Source organism: Amphiprion ocellaris, chromosome 15, assembly GCF_022539595.1.
Source record: "Amphiprion ocellaris isolate individual 3 ecotype Okinawa chromosome 15, ASM2253959v1, whole genome shotgun sequence".
Lineage (NCBI taxonomy): Eukaryota > Metazoa > Chordata > Actinopteri > Pomacentridae > Amphiprion > Amphiprion ocellaris.
Genome location: NC_072780.1, coordinates 30,067,900 through 30,086,724, shown reverse-complemented (window position 1 = coordinate 30,086,724; position 18,825 = coordinate 30,067,900). Strand labels below are relative to the sequence as shown.

Genomic DNA, 18,825 nt, shown 5'->3' with positions numbered 1-18,825 from the left:
GTTGAGCGGGTGACCCATGTACAGGGGCTGGTCCCCGATGCAGCTGGCCCGGGTTCGATTCCCGCTCGCGGCCCTTTGCTGCATGTCTTCCCCTGACTCTTCTCCTGTTTCCTGTCTCTCTCACACTGCACCTATCCAATAAAAGCCGATAAAAGGCCAAAAAAATAACTTTAAAAAAAAAAAAAAACAAAACTGTATTTTTAATAGTAAGTTGTTCTTTTACAAGATTTGACTGTAATATTACTCATTTTTTATTCTATGCAGAAAAACATTATTGTACAGGTATTACACAGTATTTGACAAAAAAAAATGTATGTTAAAATGTCTAAGAACTATATAAACTGGTATTTTACAGTCTGGTTTGTTAAATTACAGATAATATCAAGTAAAATAATAATATCTTGTAAAAATCACAAAAAATATTGCTGTCGACTATATTTAAAAAAAAAACAGGCCAAAACTACATAATGTCCACATATGTACACTGTACAATCAGCTTAAATGTCATTATTTTTAAGATATTTGCTGTTATTTTCTCAGTTTTTGAACGTAGCAGTATTTCCCCCTTTTTTTTTCTTTTTTTCTGGAGACCCTTTGCTGTGAGATTTTCACTTTATTTACTTGATTTTTTTGAACAGTGTAGTTCACTGCTGCTGTTTTATGGCTTCTTTCACTGCCACATGTTCCATGTTCTATCATTTATGACTCCATAACTTCTCCTGATGTTTAAGGTTCTTGCTGTGGCATCATTTCAGTATTGATATATTTAGCAATTTACCACATTAAAGTCATATTTTGATATTATTACACCACTTGTACTGAATGCAGCGTGTTTAATGCTCAAGGTGAAATTAATAGGAACTTGTTTTTTCTCTCCTTCAGGCTGCAGAGTTCTCCTTCATCATGACCTGGAAAGCAAACCAGGCCAGCGCTACTGTTCTTGTGCTTACTGCCTGTCGATCGCCGTTACTGTGGTGACGAAACACAATGAAGGAACAGAAGTAGAATTCTGCTCTAAAGAATGCAGCAAAAACTACAAAAACCTCCAAAACAACGTGAGTACAAACTTCTGCCGATCATACGAAGTGTGTCAATTTAACTGAGCACATTTCCTTTTTCATGGGTTAGAAGTTTTAAAAAAATAAATCAAAAATTGTCTTAGTACTTTTATGCACAAACAGATCTTTAAGATTTGTAGTTTTTGTAGTTCAGCACTCTACAGATGCACGTCTGTTCCAGTTTTATTTATATTGTGCCAGTTCACACGTCACATAGTGAGATGAAGACCTTAAATAACTTGGACAAATCCAAACATTTACATTTGAGCAGCTCTTTTTGCCTCAAACTTTCCAAATGTGAATTATTTCTGCATTTCTCAGCCTGCAAAGGCATGCTGTGCCACAGAAATCTTTAACAAATCTGGGGATCCAGACTATAAGCTGCTTCACTGCCAAAATCTAATCACTTGGTCCTTGTGTCATTTCTGACCTTCACTGAAAATTTCATCAAAATATATTAGTCCGTTTTTGAGTAATGTTGCTAACGGACAGACAAACGTATGCCGATCGTCACATAACTCCGCCGTTCCTTGATGGAGTAATAATAAATAAGGACTTTTGTGAACCATCTTGTAAATCTAGTTTCAGATCTATTTGGTGCAAATTCTGTGTCATAAGCAAAAACACTTCACCTAGATAATTTTATTTTCTGAAAGTTTATAGACAAATAATTAGTACAATATTCAGAAGATGAATTGTTCACCCTGCGTGGATGAAGATGAAAAGAAATTCTGCGCAAAATTACTACATTTTTTCACTCTGTCTGCTTTCAGGTTGCAAAATGTGACTCCTGCGGCTGCAAAGGGAAACTGAAGCAGAGTCTTCCGATGGTCGGAGAAGTCAAACACTTCTGCGATCTAAAATGTCTGCTGCACTTCTGCAATAACAAAGTCCACACGGTCGACGCAGGTCTGTATGTTTACTGACGGTGCTGCAATTTAAACTCGTTTTTTTTTATGTCTGTCTGTGTTCAGAAGTTACAATCCAGACATTTCCTGGATATTTTCCTTGTTTGAAGCTCATATAGAGCCAGAGGCGTCTTTAAATTAGCTCTGAACAACTTGGAAAGTTAGAATTTTATCACATTTCTCGTCCTAAAGTCTCAGTCTCATGAAGCCTCACAGTTTGCTAGGTACTGCTCGGTTCAGTCTTTATTAGGATGTCATGTGCAAAATTTAGCTGTAAAAACAACAAAAGCTGTTAAACAATCCATTTCCAGAGTAGATAAAAGAAGAAATATACAGTAGAACCATATTTTATTTTTTTGTTCGAAGTTATAAGTAGATTGTGTTGAAAGAGAGGCTGTCAGAGATACACATTACATGTTTAATCAAATAATTGGTTGTGGGTTTTTTTGCTAATTATTCAGAAATTTATCTGGATTGAAGGAAAAAATGGCACAGAATTCATATGTGTGCATGAGATTGAGACCTGAGGTGATGTTTTGGCTTGTTTTCTTTCAGATTGTTGAGATCATATGTGCCTAAAAACCTTAAATTTAGATGTTTCTTGCTATTTGCTGTATAAAAACTTGCCTCTGTTTCCTGCCTGCAGCCTCTCCAGCTTCTGGATCTGCAGTGACGACACAGTCCTCTCCCGTCATCGCTAACGTTATGTCACTGGCCAGCGCTCTGTCTGCGCGGAATAACACTTCTACAAACTCTGCACAGAACGGTACAAACACACAATTAATTCTCAGATTCTAAGCATATTTTGGTTTGGTTGCTGCTCTGATTTCAGCTTTTTTTTTCCTGTCGACACAGTCTCCGTCGCTGACATTCAAACAAAAGTTGTTGGACATGTAAGTTTATAAAAAATCATCAGAGTGCTTCTACTTTTCTGCCAAGTTGTGTTACAAATAACCTCCTGTATAATAATAAGCTGTAGACATGCATTCTTGCCCCTTTTGATGTTTGATTTCTTGTTTTTGAAAATATTTTTTTATGATGTCTCTGCCTTCCAGGCCAGTGTTCAAACAGTCCCCAAAGAATTAAAGAATAAATCAATGCTCTGCACTCCACTGGTCCACAACAAAGGAACTTCCTGTGTAGCAGAAACTGCTGAAACTGAAGCACAAACAGGTAAAACACATATCACAACTTTAAATCATCAGCCAAGTACTTTTTTTCTGATGCACTGATTTAGCAACTGATATAGTCTGATCAAAACATCTCCCGGTGTATCCTGTTTTCCTGTGTTTAGCTTTTATTTTTGCTAAATATCAACCAACACCATCTTAGTTTATCAGAAAATGTCAATATCAGACCAGCACACGTCTTTGATGATGATTAAATCTCTACTCACTCGTAACATTTTTCTAGAATTAATGCTGATTCTGATTTCTTTTTCATTTCTTTAAAGATAAAGTTGATCCTGAAGTCGTGGTCCTTCGTGTCCCGGTGCCAGTGCCGGTGCCGGTTTACGTTCCTCTACCTATGAACATGTACACTCAGTACACACCACAGCCTGTTGGCCTGCCATTACCGGTGAGTTAAACACCGATAAAGCCAAATACGAAGCTTTTAAAATGCTCTCATTCTTTAAATATGCAAATTGGACACTACAGGTGAAGAGCAGATTAATTTAAATGGACAGGTATCTTCATAAAACCTCCTGTGAGTGACTTACACTCCAACAATTAGTTTTTGATTAAAGATTCAAGAGGTTTATTGTCACATGCAGAGAAAATCAGAAAACCCTCCTTAACCAAATAGACACAACCATAAAATAAACTGCAGCAGTTATAAATAAATAAGCACCAAAACTTTATTGCAAACCTTAGTCTAAAGAAAGTGATTCTGGCAGTGACTATAATGTGTATATTTCATCGCTGTACAGCTGTAAACATGAAAGGTAGCAGCAGAACCACCATGTATACACCGACCAGTCATAACATTAAGATCACCTGCTGAATATTTTGTTGGTCCAACCTTTCCTTGACCCATCTAATGGACTCCACTAGACCCCTGAAGGTGTGCTGTGGTATCTGGACTCCACTAGACCCCTGAAGGTGTGCTGTGGTATCTGGACTCCACTAGACCCCTGAAGGTGTGCTGTGGTATCTGGACTCCACTAGACCCCTGAAGGTGTCCTGTGGTATCTGGACTCCACTAGACCCCTGAAGGTGTCCTGTGGTATCTGGACTCTACTAGACCCTGAAGGTGTCCTGTGGTATCTGGACTCCACTAGACCCTTGAAGGTGTGCTGTGATATCTGGACTCCACTAGACCCCTGACGGTGTGCTGTGGTATCTGGACTCTACTAGACCCTGAAGGTGTCCTGTGGTATCTGGACTCTACTAGACCCTTGAAGGTGTGCTGTGATATCTGGACTCCACTAGACCCCTGACGGTGTGCTGTGGTATCTGGACTCTACTAGACCCTGAAGGTGTCCTGTGGTATCTGGACTCCACTAGACCCTAAAGGTGTGCTGTGGTATCTGGACTCTACTAGACCCTGAAGGTGTGCCCTGGTATCTGGCACCAAGATGTTCGCAGCTGATCCTTTAAGTCCAGGAAGTTTTGAGGTGGAGCCTCCATGGATCAGACTTGTTTGTCCAGCACATCCCACAGATGCTGGATTGGATTGAGATCTGGGGAATTTGGAGGCCAAGTCAACACCTCAAACTGGTTGTTGTTCTCCTCAAACCTTTCCTGAACCATTTCTGTGGCTGAAAGAGGTCATCATGGAACACTGTTTCCATGAAGGGTGTTCATGGTCTGCAACAATGCTTAGGTAGGTGGTACATGTCAAAGTAACATCCACATGGACAGCAGGACCCAAGGTTTCCCAGTAGAACATTGTCCAAAGCATCTCACTGCCTCCGCTGGCTTGTCTTCTTCCCATAATGCATCCTGGTGCCATGTGTTCCCCAGGGAAGAGACGCATCCCGCCAACTTTAATTCACGTGGATCACCGGGTGTATTTTGGACAAGTTTTAGTCATTTTGGACTAATTTTAAACAAACTTGGGCCATTTTGAATAGATTTCACCTAAAATTTGACACATTTTAGGAATTTTGCATAAATTTTAGTCATTTGGGACATTTAGAAAATAATTTTGTCAAGATTTATGTCATTTTAGACTAATTTTTATTCATTTTGAGAACGTTTTAGTCTTGAAAGACACAATGCTCGCATCATCTCCAAAACCCCCTCATTTCATCACACCACCCCTGTCTTACAGCAACTCCTCTGGCTCCCTGTCAAATCCAGAATAGAATTCAAAGATTCAAGATTTATGTCATTGTGGACACATTTTGAGCCTAGTTTTGTGTATTTGCAATGATGTGTGCAGCTAGAAGTAGAGCAGTGCACACAAGGACATGTTATATTAGCACCTTCTTGCTTCTATTTGCACGTTTTGGGACTAATGGGTCATTCTGGGCAATTTTTTAATGCATTTTGGACAAGTTTTAGTCATTTGGGACAGATTTGACCTAATTTTGGACACATTTTCAACAAATTTTAGGAATTTTAGATCAGTTTTAGCCATGTTGAACTAGTTTGGGTTACACTTGCCCGTTTTTCGTGCTTCTAACATCAACTTAGAGGACAAAATGTTCACTTGCTGCCTGATATATCCAAGCCATTATCAGGAGTCATGATGAAGAGATAATCAGTGTTATTCACTTCAACTGTCAGTGGTCAGAATGTTATGACTGATCGGTGCATGTGTGTGTAATTATATAAAGTTCAGTGAGATAGTCTAATTCAGTGTATTACAAATTTTCTAAAATTATTTTCTAAATAATAATGTATTAACTTCCAAAGCTGAAATATGAACACACCTTCACAATTCTTGTTTGAGTTCGTTTACATGTCTATCTGGGAAGCAGATTGTTAAATTTGTCTTTTTCGATCTGTTTTTCACAGCTTCCTGTTCCTGTATTTGTTCCTGCGATGTCAGATAGTTCAACAAAAACAACTGAAGAGACAAAGCAGCTTGAATCAACTGATGGAGATTTAAACCTCAGACCTGAGACAGAAACTGAACAAACAGAGAGAAATGAGAAAGACAACGACCAGAAGGACGGAGACGAGACAAAAGAAGGAGAAAGACAAGAAACCCAGTCAATTGATGGTAAGAAATGTGAGGAATTACTTTTAATGAATGAGAATAATAATAATTCTGAAAGTTTTAATATGTGTGGGTGATTGTAGGGTTACTGTGAATCTTTAGTCTTGTTTTCGAGCCATGGCTGAAGGTGCACATATTTTTATTCCAACTAAACATATCTCTAGAATATTTGCAGCTCCTCTTGTCTAAGTGGCAGTTGGTCCTTAATCCATCCTCGTTTTTTTTTTCAGATGACAACGTAGATGCAGATGATTATCAATGCACCTTAGACGACCAGGAAGATTTGTTGTCGGGCGCCAACCACGACTCGATGGGTCCGTCAGAAATCTCACCGACTCCTCCGCCGGCTGCTTCACCGTCACAACAAACTCCAGGGAAGGTCAACAACAAGAACAAGGTACCAGACCGGCCCTTTTATAATGTCCAGCATCGTGTTTCTGTGCTCTAATCTCGACTCTGTTTTTTTTGCAGAAGTCCAAGAAATCTAAAGAGGAAATGCCTCAGAGTGAAGCTCCGACGGTCACCACCAAGAAAAGCCACAAAGTGAACACTCAACATGGAATTGAAGCCTGGAAGAGATGGATCCAATGGAGAGAATCTCAAACCGGCCTGGGACCCATATCCTGTAAGCTCTTCTCTCTTTATTCTCTTCTTCTACTTCAGCTGAAAGTAAACTCTGTTTGTTTTTCGTTGGAGGCTTAAAATTTAGTGAGAAAAATCACCACCTAAACTGAACTATTAAACTGTCTTCAGCCTGAATATGAGCAAAGAGAAAATTCTTCCGCTGCATCCTTAGTTTTAGGAGATCCTTGAAAAACTCTGTGGATGTTCAGAGAATGTTGCTTACTTGTTTCTCAAAGAGCCTTGAACAGCTCAGTTTAGAAAAGAGATTTCTGAAACAGACTCTATTACAGTGATGGAAAAAAGTTTTCAGACACAATTAAAATTTTACACAATCTCAAATATTATCATGAAATATTTGTACAAAATCTTTTTTTTGTGTTTCAAAAGGTGTGGCTGCTTTTGACGGACACAAATAAATACAAATTATATTTTTTTGTTTATTGTTTACAACTAACAAAACTAAATTCAACCAAAATGACCCAATACTCAAAATTTCTAATTTTTGTGGATCCAGTCAATTTTAAGTTTTTAATGACTTTTTTTAGGATTAGTTTAGTATTATGGCTGTGATTGTACTAAAAGAAATTGCACTTGAAGACCTAAGAGTGATTCTTAATGTAACATGCATGCAAGTATATGGGGTCTCTGAAAACTTTTTCCACCACTGTAACTAGAACGGGGTTCCTGTAGAGTTATATGTAGACATTTTTGCATTTACACTTTGTTTTGGTGATTTTATTTTATCGTCATTGCTACCAATAAGGTTCAAGGTTACTTTATTTATACCTGTGGTTCGATTTGTTTTGCATAAAAGATGATTGCATTTGGCATTCTATTACAAAGCACAAGATCACAAAAAAGTGCTCACTGTTCCACCATTCATCAACATAGCAGCAAGGATAGGTAAAAAGATAAGATGAAGTAAATACGATCAAGATAAATACAAATAAAACGTAATAAAAAACCTTAGGGAAATAAATGCAATCTCTTGGATAAAAACCAGGATAAGAATGTAAACTTTAAAAGTCACAATAATAAATAGAGCTAAGAAATAAATAAACTAAAACAAAATGAAGTGCAATGTCACCACTTCTTATTGAGATTAGTGATGACGACAGGAACAAAGCTGTTTTTATAACATTTTGTCCTCCACCTTGGGACTAAAAACCTCCCTCCAAAGGAAAGAGGCTGAAATTCAGCTCGTAGAGGATTGGAGTCATTACTAGGATTTGATAAAAACCATCCTCTGTACCTGTTTAGTGCTCAGGGAAGCAATGCAGTATTTCAATGTTTATTTTATGATCAATTTGTATCTTATAATACAATATATATTATATTTTAGTATTTTCGTTCACTTTTATGATAAAGGAGTAACAAGGTTGACAGTCTTTTAATGCTTTATTTTATTACAATATAGAACTACTTTTAAAATCTATATTTACAGAACCTGTTTGTATTTTGCTGAGGCGTGTTGTTGCTGCTGTGACAGGAATTTTCTTTTTTAAAAACACAATTAGTAAGCAATTATTGGAAGTTTATCACAGGTCAGGATAAGTTTTGTTTATAATCAGTTATTAATAAATTAAGCTGCAGGTTTTTTGGGATTAAATTATTGAGCTTGTTAGGATTTATTATTTTTTATTACTTCTGTTAAACATACTGCTAGCTTAATACTGATTTACACAATGCTTAAATGTGAATAAAAAGAGTTGTGTTGACCTGTGTAAGACGGGAGGGTCTCGAACATTATCACAGATTATGTGAATTGGGATAAAACTGAACCAAACTGAATATTTTAAGGCATGTTTTATGGACTAGTTTTGTGTATTTGGGCAGTGAGGGATCTTGTCTGACAACTGATTTACAGATTTGTGTGCAAAAAGTCTCTCCATTTTAGTCAGGAATATCTACAATATTTTTTCTTAGTATTTTTCTTCTAATAGAGGAACCCCAAACCCCACAAAATGATTCTTTGAAGAACATTTCTTAGAAGTTCGTTGAGTCACCTCTGCTGCAGTTGGTTCTTCAAGAAGCCATGTTAAGTGGCGAATGATTAGGAACCCTATAAAGTTCCTAGAGGGTTTTTTATATTTCTACGACTGTTTAATTGAATGATATTTGCCCTGAATGTGATTATAAAGTTGTGCGATTCAAAACTTTGACCAGTCGGGCGCCCGTATAGCTCAACGCGTTGAGCGGGCGACCCATGTACAGGGGCTGGTCCCCGATGCAGCTGGCCCGGGTTCGATTCCCGCTCGCGGCCCTTTGCTGCATGTCTTCCCCCGACTCTTCTCCCCTGTTTCCTGTCTCTCTCTCACTGCGCCTATCAAATAAAAGCTGACAAAAAGGCCAAAAAAAATAACTTTAAAAAAAAAAAAAAAAACTTTGACCAGTCGGTGGCGCTACATTGCCTGAAGTGCAGAACTTTAAGGGTTCTTCCTTCAGTAATGCTTCACATCTCCACCAACGTTCATGAAAATCATCCTGGTAGTTTTTACAAATGGTTGTGAAAACGTAGCATCATCGGCAGAGTTCCTGAGGTGTTACTAGACCACAACATCCACTAAAACTTCTTCTTTCCGTCCGGTAGCTCATTCTGTGAGGCTGAGGGCGGATATTCTTCGCTGCTCTGCAGTTGACCTGAGCCACGGCCTCTATCGCTTCATCAAGGAGGTCAAGCAACCAGATGGAGAACCGTACTCCCCCGACGGCCTCTTTTACCTCTGCCTCGGCATCCAAAAGGCAAGAAAACGAACACTGTGACACGCAAATGCACACATACAGTGTCTCTGAGGTGTTGATTAATGGTAGTATTTACATTTTCAGATGAATTTCCAGTTTTTGTATCTTGTTGTGCAACATTTTTGTACACTTTGGGTAATTTAATGTACTGGCAAATTAAAAACTCTTTGGATTTTGATGCACCATCACATCATTAGAATAGCAGTTTAGTTCCTGTATATTTTATAGATATGTTTTTGTTTTTTTTAACATGCTGCAGAAAAGCTTGAAAAACAGCCAAATAGTCAGCATTTGCCTGAATGGGACTTGATATATAATGAACTATCAAATAAATTGTTGGAAATGTGTGTCTGTAATAGAAACAGCATTCCTACATAGTGTTAAAAAGTATTGAATTAGATTTTAATAATTTCGGGATAAGTACAGAAAACAGAATAGAGATGACCTGTTCATATCCAGGCTTCTAATTTTTGTGTTTCCATTCAGTTGGACTCAAAATAAATCTTTAAATTGTTGACTGTAAAAATCAGCTGCAGGAAATTCATTCTAAACTCTCCCCAAATCTCTACTAACGAAGACGAGTGCAAAATTAGCACGACACTTAGAGCCACATTAATGGGAAACATGACTGGAATAAACTAGAAACTAGAATTTTAACAACTGAATTTTACAACCACTTGTTTACATAATAAAATCCAGCTATTTGTAGTCAAATGCCTAATATCACCATAAAAATCTACAGAGAAGCCTGGAAATTTCTGCCTGAACATGAAATGAAGATTGTGTCGCAATGGTGTTGTGTAACTGATAATTAGTTACGTGTATTTTTAATCTCTCTCTTTTAACACCATTAACTAACACAATGTAGCATTAGAACACAGGAGTGATGGTTGCTGGAAATGTTCCTCTGTACCTCTATGGAGATATTCCATTAAAAATCAGCTGTTTCCAGCTAGAATAGTCATTTACCACATTAACAATGTCTACACTGGATTTATCATTCATTTAATGTTATCTTCATTGAAAAAACTGCTTCTCTAACAGTAAAAACAGTAATATTGTCCAGATTCTTCCATGAGTAGAAAATACTGATTTTTCACAGATTCTTCTAGATTCTAGAAAAAAAAAATCATATTGAAGAGAGTCCTCTAAATGTAAATAATATTGATAAAGTACAGGTTAGAATAAGTTGATTTCACTGCATCAGAGTGAAATATGACAGTTTATCTGTGTCGACTACTTAGAGCAATGCTGGTTGTTAATGCAGTTTTCTTTTTTGTTTGTTTTCTGTAGCATCTGTTAGAAAATGGTCGAGGGGAAAACATATTCACTGATGCAATCTACAACAAGTTCTCCACAAAGATCACCAAACTCCTGAAACATTTCCAGCCATCAGTAGCGTCCAATGGTGAGTCGTTGTCCACCTCGTCGTCTTTTTAACGCGTCTTGCTACTTTGTGCTCACCGGCTGCTTGTTGTCCTCTGCAGGGTCCATCTCCTCCAGTGTGAGGGAGGAGTTTCTGTGGGACTGTAAGCAGGTGGGATCTTTTTCCCCCATGGTCCTCCTCAACACCATGCTCTTCTTCTGCTGCAAATACTTCGGCTTCACCACGGTGAAGGAACACCGCCAGCTGTCTTTTGCACGAACCAGTTGTTGCACCAGAACCAACCCAGACAAAACTAAATCCACCGTCCTGCGTTTCTACCCACCCACATCCCAAACAGAGGCAGAGACAGGTACCAACATGGTCAACTCTATACCAAGAAACAATCTTAGAGAGTATCAGAATCAGCTTTAATGGCCAATTACCTTCACAACACACAAGGAATTTGGTTTTGGCTGTCGGTGTCACCTTTGGAATAAGGAAAGAGAAAAATAAATAACTATAGAAAGAAGAAGAGGGGAAAAAATGGCATTAATAAAAATAAATATAACACAATATATACATATATTTATGAATCCAGAAAGGAATATATAAACACAGTAGTGCAAAACGATAGTTGCTAGAGTTATGATACAGTGCAAAAAGCAGAGAATGCTGTTCTTAGTGCAACAAGTAATGTACATATCCGTTGGTATATTGTACAGGTGTGGAGGAATGGCTCAGCTGTTTATTAGGGTGTGTTATCATAGTCGCTAGGGATGTTCATGATCAGTTTTGATTCAATTAATTGCCATAATAATTTAACCGACTAAAAATACAATAACCGATAAAGATGAGGGAGTTGCAAGTAGTAAATGTATTGTAGATCATATGTAGTACCTGGTTGTACCACCAGGTGGAGCCGCTTGCTGTTTAATACTGTAGAGACCAGAGGAGGCATCAGTTTTATGTTGGCAAGCAGAGAGCATTGTGGGGGTTTAGCTTGTAAAGGGGTCACCATGACAAAAACTACTGTGACACTTAATGCTTACTAACCAGAGCTTCGTCTTATAAGTTAACTAAGGTGCACAAAGACAGCGTTACTCTGAGCTCCTGACTGAATGTCTATAACAGAAGAGTATCAAGCACCAAGACATGTTTCATATAGTTGATTAATTGATTTTTATCTGATCATGCTGTTGATTATCATGTAAGAAAATCCTTTCAACTTTGTATCCCTACTGGCCACATACATGGTCTGTTACTGCAGTTCATGTTTGTCATTTGTGTCCTAAGATGCAGATGGTGTTCCGGCCAAGAAACGTAAGAAAGATGAGAGTGAAGAACATTTCCTGGAGATGATAGAGAACACAGAGAACCCTCTTCGCTGTCCGGTCAGACTCTACGAGTTCTACCTCTCCAAGACGTGAGTGTCTCTCACTTTCTGAGGTTGAAAAGAGCCTATATTCTGCTTTTAATTTTTTTTCCCCCCATCCCTTTAGAGTGTTATAAATCTGCTTTTTGTTCATGTTAAAGGTCTGCAAACTTACGAAACCCAAAGTCCAGGGAAAAGAGATTTACTGTCTCCAGCAGAAAACTTTGCTCCTTACCTGCCTGAGATGCCTTATTTGAAGTCCAGGCTTTGCGTCCGTTACTAATCTACATTATCTCGTAATACATTTGCATAACGCCTGAATAGCAACTAGTTAAGCTCCTTGAACAAAGAATGAGCAGCTTGCTGCTAATATTTTTGCACGAGAGCTTCTCCTTGAGCTACATCCCTGTACTCATAGATCTACGGTTATGTAAACAGCGCTGCCTCACTTTCATCAGAGCTGCTCATCATACAGAGGCTGTTTTGGGTGATTTTAAATAATATTTTATTGATTGTAAGCATAGGTTTAGTCATTTTTCACAAAATAATTTCATCTTATAGATGAAAACAAAGAGACTGGACTATTTTATGGCTGCATACTTTGCACATATCAGGATGTTTTGCACCAATTATGATATATTTCACTGCTTTTTAACTCTACATATACTGTACTGTCATCTGTAAATAACAACACTACCTTTCAAAAGCTTGGAGTCACTTAGAAATGTCCATATTTTTGAAAGAAAAGCAATTTTTTAAATAAAGATACTATTAAATGAATCAGAAATCCCATCTAGACATTATTAATGTGGTAAATGACTATTCTAGCAGGAAACAGCTGATTTTTAATGGAATCTCCATAGAGGTACAGAGGAACATTTCCAGCAACCATCACTCCTGTGTTCTAATGCTACATTGTGTTAGCTAATGCTGTTGAAAGGCTCATCGATGATTAGAAAACCATTGTGCAGTTATGTTAGCACATGGATAAAAGTGTGAGTTTTCTTGGAACACATGAAGTGACCCCAAACTTTTGAACGGTACTGCATCCACTCACCATTTGTAAATACCTATCTACTTGTACAGTTGCTATGCAGTATTTTGCTACACTATTGCACGCTCCATTGCTTGTTTTTTTGATTCTTAATGTCTTTGTCTTTTTTGTCTTTCTACTGTGCCTTGCATGTTTATGTGTGAGAGAAACAGCATTTCAAGCCCGTCTATGTTCTGTGCATATGGCAGAATTGACCACAAAGTCAATTTGACAGAACCAAAAGTCAAATGTGATGAGTTCAACAGCCATAGGAAAGCTGGCAATCTGAGGATTCTTTCTGCTTTTACAGTTTCTTTCTTTGATGAACAGTGTAATTTTAGCAACAATCTCACTAAATGTTTCCCCTGTAAACAGACTCGTCTGGTTCGTTGTTTTCTGAATGTTTAACTATTAATGGCATGTCAGCAGCACAAGTTTCCAGCTGTCAACATGGATCCTGAAACGCAAAGATTTGTTACCACAGAAAATGTCAAACATTTTGAAAGGCTGGATGAGAAGCACACAAACGTGTTGTACTGTTTCCATGATGTCAGTTAGAATGTACAAGCGACTCCGACAGTTGTTTCAGCCGTTCATGTGATCTTCTGTATATTTAACATCGTTTCAAACTGTACATTTATTTACATGTTTTCTTTCCTTCCGTGAAGCCCCGATTCGGTGAGGCAGCGCAGCAATCTGTTCTACCTCCAGCCAAGAAGCTGCTGTTACCCCAGCAGCCGTCTGTGGTTCACGTCCAGCCCTCTGCAGGACTCCGCCATGGAGGCCATGATCGTACGAATCTTTGCCGTCCAAGAGCTTCAAAGATCGAAATAGAAGAGGTTCTGCAGGCATCAGGTAAAATACCTTTTACAGATGTCACTGGTTTCAAATTAACTGATGCATCAGTGAAGGGAGCTGAAATAACTTCAGTAATGTTTCCTGGATTAGCTGCACTCTGCACCAATAACCACAACACAGAATGACCGCCATGTTCAGCTAGCAGATGACCGATGGGTCTCACAGAGAAACGCCATGAAAGTCCTCAGGAATGAGTCACAGCGCTTTGTTAAATTTTCTGCTGGATCTGTAGCAGTGGAGTTCCCAACAGCTAATGTCTTTGTTGATGAAAAGTTTGAAGAAACATTTAGAAAACAGCCAAAGTTAAACACAATTTAACCAACAAGGGTAAAGACTGTGGGTCATTCTGTCTCAAATCTTAATATGTTGGGAGGAATTCTTTGCTCAACCATCTGTCATGTGCCTGAAGTTTTTATCACATAAAATACTAATATTTGTAAAGATATTTGTGAACTTTTACCTCGTTACACTAAATTTTTTCTGAGATGCACATTTTTTTTTAAAATTACCCGTCGACCCACTTTGAGCAAGTTTATCTTTTAGTTTGCGACTAATTTTGAACAACATGATGTCAGGAACTATTAAATGGAAACCTGAAATGTCCAGTGTTATTTTTCATCATGTCATTGATTCAAAATCTCTTATTATTAAACAGGAAGATCAAACTGTCTGTGATTATGGCTGAAAATATGGAAAAACATCAAAGCTGTCATTCAAAATCCCGTCTTTGAGGTCACATTAAGAAACGATTGGGGAACCCGTATAGCTCAACAGGTTAAGCGGGCGACCCATGTGCAGGGGCTAGTCCCCCGATGCAGCGGCCCGGGTTTGATTCCCGCTGGCGGCCCTTTGCTGCATGTCTTCCCCCCCCCACCCTTCTCCCCGTTTCCTCTCTGTCTCTCACCATCCCTATCAAGTAAAGCCAAGAAAAGGCCATAAAAATAACTTTTAAAAAAAAAGAAAGAAAGAAACAATTGATAAACTAGAAGTGAACTGGTGATATTTTCTGAACCATACGTAGCTGCATGACACAAAAATGTAAATAAAGTTTAATATTAACTTAGATCTTTGTTGTCCAGCTGGGTGCTTTTGGATGCAGTTTAACCCAAAGTATGACTAAAATACGGTGTCTTCCACGTAATCTGACATCTACAGAACAATATGTTCAAAACAACTGAGTTTAAATTATTTTTATTATGCATTCATCAGTTGATTTATTTTTATGTGAACTGTCAAGGTTCATATACAGCTGTAACATCTGTTACATGTGCTTCAAGTGCATAAGGATGGATCGAAATTTTGCATTTAAATACACTTTACTTTTTCCAGCATTTTTGAAGCCTCGTAGATGAGATTTGAAATGTTTTTAAGACACAGAAAGAAGTAAAGTTTCCTCCTACTGAAGCACTGAGGGTGACCTGGGTCTGAACAGACAGGGTTGGGAATGAGTCTTTAAATATTTGCAGTAGTAGCTTTACATTAACAGCATCCATAAGCTGGACTGGGTCATTCAACCTCTATTCACCAATTTTTTTTTGGTACATATGTATGTTATTAAGTAAAACGTATTAAATTTTTTTGGTCACACATGTCGTAACTTTTAAACATTCCTAAAGAAGGTGGGATCTTGTGGATGTTTGCATTGTTTTCTTGGCGTAGATCTGTTGATCAGCGTTTGAAGTGCCATAACTTGAGCTATAATGCCGGTAGAGTCCTGAAATTTTGTAGGCTCGTTGATATGTGCATGTGTTCTTCAATGGTGCAGTCCTGCTTTTATAGAACAATACAAACTAGATATATGATGGTGTACATTTAGTTAAAAAATGTCCATGTCTACTCCAATGTTCCACCAACCATAACCCTTTGTTTTTCACCCTAAGAGATAGATTTTTTTTGTCGAGTGATTGACACCCATAGGAGCTTCAAAAATGTAGAGAATGGTACCAGTCAGAGACATACCTTTTCTGTATTTATGGACAATATTTGAACATGCATTGAGCAGCTATGATGGTGAAAGCACTCTAAAAGCAGCCTCACCCCCCTTAAAAACACTATATAACTCTTCCAGTTCCAGTTGGAGAGGTTTCACCAACATACCTGCTCAATGATTGTCCTGATATTGGCCATAAATACAAAACGCATCATTTCAATATTTTTTTTCTCATAAAGTATCTGCCTCTGACTGGTACCATACTATACATTTTTAAACCTCTTATTGGTGCCACTTGCAGGAAACAAAACAGCCTCGAGGCGAAAGACGATTTATAACAGTTATTGATGGTGGAATATTGGAGAAGACAGAAACATTCGAGGTTTTTGACCAAATTAGCTCCATCCATCCATCCATCCATCCTGTTTTAGGTCAGTTAGGATTACCAAAATTATTTCTATTTGCTAAATGCTAGAATGATGAGAGATCTTTTTTTTATCACTTTCTTCAAAGCAGGAAGTTTATAGACATAAAGATTACTTTGCCTTCAAACCATCTGGGAAGTCCCAGATGATGATGTCATTGGCTTTGAAAGCTTTTGATAGGTTAATTGCCAACATTTGAGTTAATTGGAGGCACACCTGTGGATGTATTTTAGGGCACACCTCAAACGGACTTCTTCCAAGATATCAGGAAGACTACAACAGGAAACGTTTAGTCTCATGTGTCTTATACATTGTGTGTAAACTTCTGGTTTCAACTGTACATATTAATAAATCTACAAAAGTTTTCAAGTTATGGCACTTCAAGCATTACTCCACAGATTGGCAAGGAGAAAAACAACGCAAAAGTCAACATGAAACCAATTCTATTTAAGAATGTTTAACTCATAAACTAATGTTAACTATTACCTCAGATTTTATACATGGTTAACCCCATCAATATTCACCATTTCTTAAAAAATCTGTTAAATTGAAGGTGGTTAGGCATGGGGCATTCGGTGAATTAAGGTGGAATGACCCTACTGTGATTGTTTAATGACCGGAACTAAATTTTAGACACATTCTGATACATTCTGGTGATTTTTTTCTGGTTTCTCACAAATACTTCTGTGAGGAACTTGGCAGGATTTATCGAACCAACAGTTCAGGTCAGGAGCTCCATCTTTCTCCCCCATCCTCACACAGTCCTCTCCTTTAAGATCTTCCCATATCCAGTTGTCTGGTTGGTAGTGACCCCAAAAACTAGCAAGAGATGAAGAACAGGTTCAATGAAACCCAAGGACTTTGATTCTTGAGATCGATCAGTATGTTTTGACAAGAATCAAACCTTTCATCCAGCGGTGAGCCGTCTACCCACAACCATTGGCCTTCTTCTTCTGAGTCTGTCAGGCCGATCCAGAACTTGTCTGCGTCGTCAATCATTACTTCTCTCAGTCTTCTCTCCAGGAAACTCTGAACAAGTTGATGAAAGTTAATCTCTGATAGTTTTCTGTGCTGACATGGTGAAACATTTTGATAAAATCTGAGGGAATAGGTTTTATACTTGTTCGTTCCGGCCGTCTATCTTCACAAGGTCTCCTCCTTTATCTCTGCATTTATTTCTGCTCTTTTCCCAGGTCAATTTATGGGTGGAGAAATAGTAACACTTTCCTCTGTGATGCTCCCAGTCTTCTTCACATTTTGGACATGGATCATCTTGGAAGAGATTATAGAAAAAAACTTCAGCCCGGTAGAAGGACGTTTGTGTGATTTGGAGGCAGCAGCAGGTTTTAAGGTTAAAGTTTTATATCTGCCAGTCCATCATTGTCTCTTCAATCATGAGAGGATGTAAATTTGAGTCCATAAATTTGATGCCACTTATCAGGTTCTTATTTGTGGTGGAACTTTCTGGGTTGGATCTCAGGACTGCATTGTAAGTACCTGATAAGTGATGTCAAAGACCCTAAAATCTGAGGTGAAAGTTCCAGTTGAAAAAGAAAAGAATGACCGAGCCCATACCTTCATTTAGCATCACGTCAGGAAGTGTTGAACTTATCGGCTGCACAGTGCTGTCTGGTTGTGTTTCTGTTTAAGAAAGACGACAGAAAGATCTCCTGTTTATGCTCTTTAGCTGTTTCAGAACTTCAGGTGAGAAACCACAAAACTTTTTGGTCGCATGTTGAGCACAAACCTATAAAGGAAATCTGATTATCATCTGTCACCTGCTAAACACGGTTTAGGAGATAAAGCAGAAAGACTCGCATGTTAAAGTGTTAAAGAAGCTTTTGAGGCTGAACCTTCTGGAGAGTTTTAAATGCTGACAGTCTCACCTGTGCACATTTTCCAGAGAGCTTCATTCTCCTCCTTCAGTGTTTGTAAAGCGTTCTGCTTTCGCCAGTTATCAAAAGCTGATTTCAATGAAAAAGAGAAGGATAAAGTTTGTAGAAAAAGAGTTTGAGTTCCAAAACAGAACAAGAATGAGACATTTGTTGATTTCAATGGATTATTTTTTTTTTTACATTTTTATAAAAATTTCACAAAGTAAATAAAGTTTGGCATGTTAAGGGGCGCTGTCTGTTGTGAATTTCTTTTGTCCAAGAAACTGCAAACGTCGATGATACAACTGTGATGAGCAGAAATCTTTTAGACCAAACTGAGTTACTGAGAATAAAGGATCTTCTAAAAACCTGGAATCAACATGTACAACATTTTTCCAAGTGCTGGATACTGGGGACGTGGTGGGTAGCACTTTCATCTTGCAGCTACAAGATCCCCGGTTCGCG

The 18,825-nt window shown here is 38.1% G+C and overlaps 2 protein-coding genes across 7 annotated transcripts in view; one reads left to right on the top strand and one right to left on the bottom strand.

The window, feature by feature from the left end:
* The window catches only part of LOC111564494 (zinc finger MYM-type protein 4-like), a 73,103-nt gene extending 54,493 nt beyond the window's left edge, over window positions 1-18,610 (top strand). For all 6 annotated transcript variants that reach the window (XM_023264111.3, XM_055017598.1, XM_055017596.1 and 3 more), the window contains 15 exons: window positions 883-1,055; window positions 1,832-1,967; window positions 2,613-2,732; window positions 2,822-2,859; window positions 3,022-3,139; window positions 3,420-3,544; window positions 5,932-6,139; window positions 6,367-6,533; window positions 6,608-6,761; window positions 9,351-9,502; window positions 10,796-10,910; window positions 10,990-11,238; window positions 12,162-12,291; window positions 13,942-14,128; window positions 17,680-18,610. In XM_023264111.3, coding sequence (XP_023119879.2) covers window positions 883-1,055; window positions 1,832-1,967; window positions 2,613-2,732; window positions 2,822-2,859; window positions 3,022-3,139; window positions 3,420-3,544; window positions 5,932-6,139; window positions 6,367-6,533; window positions 6,608-6,761; window positions 9,351-9,502; window positions 10,796-10,910; window positions 10,990-11,238; window positions 12,162-12,291; window positions 13,942-14,107 — 2,051 coding nt within the window. In that variant the 3' untranslated portion in view covers window positions 14,108-14,128; window positions 17,680-18,610. The remainder of the gene's footprint in view (window positions 1-882; window positions 1,056-1,831; window positions 1,968-2,612; window positions 2,733-2,821; window positions 2,860-3,021; window positions 3,140-3,419; window positions 3,545-5,931; window positions 6,140-6,366; window positions 6,534-6,607; window positions 6,762-9,350; window positions 9,503-10,795; window positions 10,911-10,989; window positions 11,239-12,161; window positions 12,292-13,941; window positions 14,129-17,679) is intronic.
* Window positions 15,290-18,074, bottom strand: LOC129350631 (C-type lectin domain family 4 member E-like). The gene is made up of 4 exons (XM_055017697.1): window positions 18,062-18,074; window positions 17,607-17,758; window positions 17,391-17,515; window positions 15,290-17,305 (listed from the first exon to the last, which is right to left on the bottom strand). The coding sequence occupies exons 1-4, from the start codon at window positions 18,072-18,074 to the stop codon at window positions 17,116-17,118; spliced, it is 480 nt and encodes a 159-aa protein (XP_054873672.1). The 3' UTR covers window positions 15,290-17,115.
* Window positions 18,611-18,825: the final 215 nt, after the last annotated feature.